Raw genomic sequence first — 7,781 nt, 5'->3', positions numbered from 1 at the left:
TTTTTTTTTTTTTTGGGCATGATGTGATTTGTACACCATAAAATTCAACATAGGAATCAGCAGCACGTGCAGAAAGGCATGGTCAATAAGAGGTTAGTTTGTCTATCAATTTTTCTCAAAGATGAATATAAATAGCAGCTTGAAGGTTTTCTGCACAGGGTCTAAAACCTTGACTTTGGGCCCTGGTCAATTCAAAAGTTATTTTATTTCTGTATCATCAAAAAAAAAAAAAAAAAAAGAAGGTAGGCACATAGATCATAAAGCAAGTACACCAACACTAATATGCAAGAAGCACAAAATTCCATAGCTTATGATGTACAAAGTTAATGTCTTGAACTCAGAGCAAAGGATCCAATTGTTACAAGAAATGATCTCTCCACCCCCATGATCTCAATCCTAGTCAATGTATAGTTTTCGTTATTAGTATATAATACAAAGTATTGTATTAGGCCAAGGCTTATTCCCAAAGATAAATCTTGTTTCTCTCTTTCCACTGTCAGATTCTAACCAACAAGACTAGTCTATTAGGTGGAGGGATTCCAACCCCAGTGACAAGTCTATTAGGTAGACAGACTCATAAGCAAAGTTTAAAGTATTGGTATGAGGTATCGTATCGGTCCTAGCGGAAGGGTGATTTTAAGAAAAGTATTGTATTGTATCAGAGATATACAAGATACATACAAAAATGGTCAAGAAACGTATGGAAATGCTTAAGATACATGCAAAATATAGTTTTGAACCATAAAACAGTATAAATAAATAGTATATATAACGTATAAAAAGGAGAATAAAGTACGACGAGACAAGTGCATTCAATTGCTTATATTTAAATGATGAGGTTTCTCACATGTACTAATAACAACTTTTTTAGGTATTGTATCAGTATTGTATCATATTGGTACCTTAAAACCTACCGTATCCTCTGATAAAAAATGAATCGGTGGATACGGTAGGATACTTAAAACCTTGCTCACAAGCACATGAAGACATGGAAATCCCACTCCTAACTGATGTGAGAATCCTAACACTCCCCCTCATGTGTAGGCAGATTAGAACATACCATACACGTGAAAGGATAATGGAGGCAAGATTGGAACCTGTGGCAGGATCAGAAACCTGCTTCGATACCATGTCAGATATCAACCCAAAATATTAGTTTATTAGGTGGAGGGACTTACAGGTATATGATGACACAGAAATCCCACTCCTAACGATGTAGGATCCTAACATCCGAACCCCAGATGATGGCAAAGTGAAGTAGGCACAAAAGGATGTTAATGAAGAGCCAAAATGAGAGAGAAGCCAAGAAGGGAAAAGGCTGCAAGTGCCTTTTGTGGTCTTCACGGACTTATTGTAAAGTAAAAAACCAATGTAACAGCCTCATTTGTTTCCATCTACGATGCAATACAACAAGAGGTGTGCATTACTCATCTCAAGGGAAAAATTTTCCACCACAATTATGAATCATATCAAGTTCTGAAAGTAAACAATTACTCCCTGAATAGAAAAATAAATAGAGGTTATTGATGATAGAAGGGATGAATAATGATTGGGGGTAAAATTTAGGGAAGAAAACAAAATAATGCAGTACCGCAAGGGTTTACACAAGGAGAACCAAGACCAAGGTCGACCCAAGTGGCTGACTGGGTCGACCCAGATCTGGTCCAAGTCAGCCCACGATTTGGGTTGCTGATGGGGTTACTAATTAGTTATTTAGTTTCTATTTTGAAGTCCTAAATTAGTTTCTAATTTCTGTCAAGACTAATTTCTATTTTCATTAGATTCCAATTTTCAATTTTTAGTAACTTCTTGTAATCAGTTTTTTGTAACTCAGATTTAGTAACTCTGAGTTACTATTATTTGTAAACCCTCTCCATCATTATAAATAAAGGATATGGCTCTTTTATGAGCCACGATTTTGACTAATAAGAAAACAACTCTCTTGTTGCTGCCACTGGGTATCCATGGCTATTTCCTTATGTTAGATCAAGGAAGAAGGGTTGGTGTTCGATCCAACGACTCCTTGTGGCGTGAAGTCCAGGAGGGCCCTACAAGCAACTCCATACTGCTCTTTAATTACTCTCAAGTTTTGTTTTCATAGATCTGCTACTGCTCAGAACAGTTATGTTAATTTTTTCTGCCCAAAAATTCTGAAAAGTACCTCTCGGCCTCTTTTGCTGGAGCTAGTTCCAGCCCTTGTTTAGGCCTCAAATTGAGGTCGATTGTTCCTCTAACCTTCCTTGTGGATCAACCTTAAGGAGGACTGGTTCTGAGTTGTCGTTTGGAAGATATTCAAAATCTCCAGATTTTCGTCTTTTAGTGAACTGAAGTTTCTATTTTCTGCATTCTGGTTCTGCTGGTTTGAATAGTGTTTTCTGGACTGCTGTTCTTAGTATTCTGTTAATTTAAATCTGAACGGACTCCCATCTGTTCCTGGTTTAGTTCTAAGAATCATTGTTGGATTGGACTCTGCTGTTATTCTCTTGAGATCGATAACCTGCTGTACTGCTGAATATCTGTTCTCATTTCTGAAGACTGTTAGCACTTTAATAGTCTATGGATTAGTTCTAAACTGCTACTGGTTTGTTTAATCCCTGTGTTGTTGTTCTGTGGGTTCGGTACTGTTTCTGGGTTGTTGCTGAAGTTAATTTCTGATACATGGGTGGGTCTGGTTTGGTTGTCAAATCCATACCTACTGATATTCTTAAACCTGTGGTCTGATGCTGTATTGCTGGAATATAAATCTGCCGTGGATTATTGCGGGATATTTTTTTTGGTTGTTCTTGGGTTCAAAGTTCCTGCAGATTGAGACTCGGTTAAACCTCTACCCTACTCTACATTACAAAAGCTTTCTTTTTCCAATTGTGAGTTGTGGAAAAGTAATAAGAACACAAAAAGAGAAAACAATCAAATGCAAGTCATAAAGAAGAAGGGATCTAAGTCAAATGTTATTGTAAATATAGGAGAGAGAGGGAGAGAGAGAGAATTAACCTGTAATGTAACCTGGATCAAGTTCTGTAATTGCAGAAAGACCACTATCGGGTCGAGATTTGCATTCAGGATTATCAGTTTGATTGTAAGGATCTAGCAACATGCACTTAAGCCAACAATTTACAGCAGATAGAACCTGCACATGACAATCATGCCCTCAGATCATCCACACTTATCACTCAAAAACATTGATAATAGAACAGAAGATCCAAAATAGTTTAGGCCATATGCCCCAGGATATTACAACAATGTCAAATTTATCTGATAGAGGCCAAAGCATAAAAATTGAACCATTACGCTTAGAGGACAAATTTATCCAACAAAGGACAAGGGATAATAATTGAACCATTACACACAGCTGGCTGCAAAGTAATTGCACTTCCAAAATTTATGATAAAATTGGCGAGAGAAAGATAGAAATTACATGCTTCATTAATGGTTACTCAGATTTTGTAACAACATCAGAGTAGAGAAGCAGCACAGAGGCTAACGATGGAGTAATTTATGTTGCAGCAAGGATATGAATCAGGTTGATGCAGGTACATCTTCAGCAACATTCTAATCTCTTGATCTTTCATAAGATTCAACTTCAGAATGTATGGACACATGGGAGTATTACATGACCATAGGAAGCAAGGGATTAATTTTTTCTTTAGTTTAGGGACAATCCTAAGGTGGGACAGGAGCTTTTGAAGTGCCCGTATACCTGATGCATCATATTAAAACTGAAGGTTAGATTACGTAATACAGTTATAAGATGATTCTCCCTATCAATTCCTTTCTTCTCGCTATAGACATCACAATAGTTGCTGGCATCAATTTCATCTGTGAAGAGAACCCCCGATTGCTAAAAGAGAGTAAAATCATGTGGCGACAAGGGTTCTACAGAATTTTCCCCTTTACACTAAGTGCTTTGACTTAGGTATGACTCCAATGCGAATACACAAGATAGTCTTCCCCATTGCCCGCTAGTAAATTCAAGTTTGCGACTGTAATGACGTTCAGCATTCCATTTGACTCAAATCACTCAATATTAAAATCCCATCATCAATTATCTGCTTTCACTTCAATTCTTCCAAGGTTTCACATATATATAGAGACAAGACCACAACATAGAAGAGTCCTAAGTTTCCACAATTCCAGCCCAAAAAATCAACGAAAGCAGAACAAAGAGAAAATTAGAAGCAGCAGCAAACATGTAACAAAGAGGGAGAAGCTTACTTTGGTGGTATCAAGCCAGACGGCATCAAGTGGATTGAAATCAAGAGGAGAGTAAGGGCAGTCAAAGACTGACCAAGCTCGGAGCTGCGTGGAAGCATAACCTGGGATTATAATCCCCGACAGCTTCGAATAGTCTCCGTAGAAGGCTCTGCCATTAATCATATTCCATTGCAGAGCTCCAAGAAGAAGAAACGCAACGACGAGGTAACGAAGTTCTCTCATTAAAACTCAAACCAACCCACGTAAGAGAGACAATGAAAGATATGGGGAGTGAGTCGTAGTTCATCTGGCGAGGACGGACTGACCATCAGTTCGTTGGGCGTTGGAATGGAATGGTATTCGTTTTTCTCTTAGCGCATCTGCAGATTTCTTATTCCTATAATACCCTTTCTATTGTCGGAAAAGCCCCTATATTTGGAATAATTTACGGTCCTGCCATCATGGACCATTAGGTCGCCACTGTGCGACGGACTTGGATGGGAGGGCCAAATATAGACGATACTTTTAAGCTCACACCGATACACCTATGGTGTGGAGTAGGGTGGAGTAGGGGTGTCAATACCAATGGGGTTGGGAGCCTAGTGGTGAAAATGTCCTCAACCCATCAGTGCTTGAGTTGGCTGATTGTGGGTTCGAGTCTTGGCATGCCCACTATCGTCCACTAGTCCTGCGGAAGCGCTATTTGCCATTCGGGGGCTATGATCACAACCATGGAGCACCTTTTTTTTTTTTTTTTTTACCAAAAAAAGGAGTAGGGGTGTCAATTCTAAGCCTGCACCAGTAGGCCTGATCGAGCCCGACACATTTATTAAACGGGCGTTCACAATGCAAGTAGTTAGTCCATCGGGCACCCGACCGAATCGACACGTTTATATGCCCAGCTTGGACCGATTCATTGTAGCCTTACCCCTTTTAATACTATATAAAATTCTTATCTTGCCACTATTAGTTGGAAACAAATTAAGTTTTCTTACCCTTTGCTTTGTAATAGGATTTTATTTAATTAAGCTTTATTTTGTAAGTTGTAAATGTCATAATCTCTTCTTTTTCTTTATAAGAACAACTATAATCTCGTATCATTTCTCTTTTTTATTAAAAATTTGCCTCACATATTTCTAGGCATTCAACCAACTTAAAAAAAGAATTTTGGGGTAAGCACGTTTAAAGCCCGTTTAGACTTAAATAAGTTCGTAGCTCGGTTAAGACACATTTAAAGAAGCCCAATTAAAGCCCGACACCGACCAGCCCGATTATAAACCGTACCATGCCCCCTAAAACTATGCCCATTTACTTAAATGGGCATTCACGGTACAAGGCTTCTAAGTAGTCAAGCCCGATTAAACCCGGCCTGACTAGTTGACACCCCTAGTGTGGAGTGTGGACAATGTTTCCAACAAAAAAAAAGTGTGGACAGTGTGACTTTTTTGTCATTAAACCATAAAAAATTTGCCCCGTTAAACCTAAACAATTGAGAACCAGGATACTTCCCCATCTGGGCTGGCTAGGATGTTGAAGCCGGACCCTCCGGGGCTGTTTGGTTTGGTGGGGTGGGAGCTCTACATGTTGTAATGTAGACTTGAGGAAGAAATAGCTAAATAAAGGGAGAAAGAACCTGCCAATCTGGTATTGTCTATGCCCAAATACGGGGATGAGCAAAAAGACCAAATTGTCTCCCACCCAGTACAATGAAGAGACTTTGAAGATACTCTCATACACTCTCTGAGTAGCCCCGTACGTTAATAATGCTTTTATATATTCTCATTGGCTTACGTGTTGATGTTTCTTTACACCGTATCAGTAGGATTTTTTCTCCTATAAAAAGAAGTTCCGTTTTTTCTATTTCTTGATATATTTGATTGGTTTCTCAACAAAATAAGGTGGAAATTTTGCGACTTTCCCCACCTTTTCTTCCAAATAGGTATTTTAACTTTTGAAAGCCTCTGGAAAAAGTTGTTAGACATTGTTTCACTGTTCATTCCCACCCACCATTGACTATCACACCAACAAAACAAGGCCAATTGAAATAGATGACCAATTTCTATCAGACAAAAAAAAAAACAGATGTCCAACATAATAAATCAATGAACAACCAATCTTGCATAGAAACGGTTCAAAGTATGGGGTGGATGACAACTTGGTAATGGAAATCCATCAGAACACTGCATCCACTTCGGCCAAAATCAAATCACTGTCAAGTTACGGGATATGATATATTATGAAGTATAAAGTTTTTCTTCAACAGTGGTTGAATGGTGGAATAGGGCAGATGTGACCATCACTCCAAATCTCTAATCTCTTTCACATATTCTATGTGGTCCCACCACGGTGATTCTCAATCACCATGATCTTAGAAAAAATTGTTACTATTTAAAAATTATGCTTTTTCCATTTAAGAACTAGGAGTAGGACAGAAAGCAGCTGCCTATTTTATTGATATACTTAGGGATAAAATATGTGAACATCATTTTTAGGCGAAACAGCACCCAGGCACCTCCCCGGCTCCCCCCCACCCCCCTTCTCACCCAGATCACTGTTCATCCTCCCCGTAAAATATCCTAATTACCCTCTGTTCTCATAATTCTCGTAATTCCCACCCTCCAACATCCAAAGCCGCACACGGGTATCAGAGGGAAACCTCCCCATATAATTATTAAACAAGGTCTAACTTTAAAATCACAGGAGATTGAAGAGTTTGCATGTGAACAAAAAAAAAAAAAAAGTTTGCATGTGGAGATAAAAAAATTATTAAATGGGGTCTTAATTTTGAAATCTCAGGAGATTGAGGTCTTTCCCTCGATGCTTGCTTGTGAAAAAAAAAATTAATAAATTACTAGGAAACAAATATAGTAAAATACCTATATTGATAGAAAATGATACAATATAGTGGTTTTCCTTCACACAGACAAACGGTGATAAAAGATTACACATGGTCAAAGCAGGTATTTCTTCACCGTGGGCATTGATTAGATGGAATCAGTGTCATAAATAAGAGATGGTTGACTACAACGTTCAACTAGTAGGAGAGTAATATTGACGATACGGTGGTGAAAAATTTCGCCATAATTAAATGAATATTCTCCTACGTTGGAGGAAAACGTTCGCCATCATTAAATGAAAGGTGGAACCACAAGTTGGGTAAATAAAATGAAAACCTGGGAAACCCCAATACTCTTTTATTATCTGGTTCACAACACCATTGCTCCATGAGGCCACAAGTAGGATGACTATGATCCCAAATCAACATCTTGCAGCTTTCATTGATGGTCTTTCAACAACAGACCTCTTATATATGGTGACCATAGATAGGGGCAGAAGCCATCCCGCCCAGATCTCCCCCAGGAACTAAACAGCAGATTATCATAGCTATGACTTCATTACAAATTTGCGTTCTGACATTTCCCAGCTAATGTGATAAAATACTGCAGAAGACATTCGACACTTCTTTCAGTTGTGACAGGCTGCGTTTGGCATGCATTCTTGTACGATAAAAACTACTACTTTATCATCCGGGAATGCAAACTACTACTTTAGCATCCGGGAATGCGAAATCGACTTACTGCATACCAACC

At 38.5% G+C, this 7,781-nt stretch overlaps 1 protein-coding gene across 3 annotated transcripts in view; it reads right to left on the bottom strand.

Annotated features, from left to right (window-relative positions):
* The window catches only part of LOC122088084 (phospholipid--sterol O-acyltransferase), a 94,522-nt gene extending 89,979 nt beyond the window's left edge, over positions 1 to 4,543 (bottom strand). For all 3 annotated transcript variants that reach the window (XR_006142968.1, XM_042657228.1, XM_042657229.1), the window contains exons 1-2: positions 4,213 to 4,543; positions 2,992 to 3,127 (exon numbers count right to left, since the gene is read on the bottom strand). Coding sequence is in view for 2 of the 3 variants with exons in the window: in XM_042657228.1 (XP_042513162.1) it covers positions 2,992 to 3,127; positions 4,213 to 4,434 (358 nt within the window). In the remaining variant the exon portion in view is untranslated. The remainder of the gene's footprint in view (positions 1 to 2,991; positions 3,128 to 4,212) is intronic.
* Between the last annotated feature and the right edge of the window lie 3,238 nt (positions 4,544 to 7,781).

This window comes from Macadamia integrifolia, chromosome 9 (assembly GCF_013358625.1).
Source record: "Macadamia integrifolia cultivar HAES 741 chromosome 9, SCU_Mint_v3, whole genome shotgun sequence".
NCBI lineage: Eukaryota > Viridiplantae > Streptophyta > Magnoliopsida > Proteales > Proteaceae > Macadamia > Macadamia integrifolia.
The sequence above is the reverse complement of the archived record's forward strand: the minus strand, read 5'-3'. Positions and strand labels throughout refer to the sequence as shown.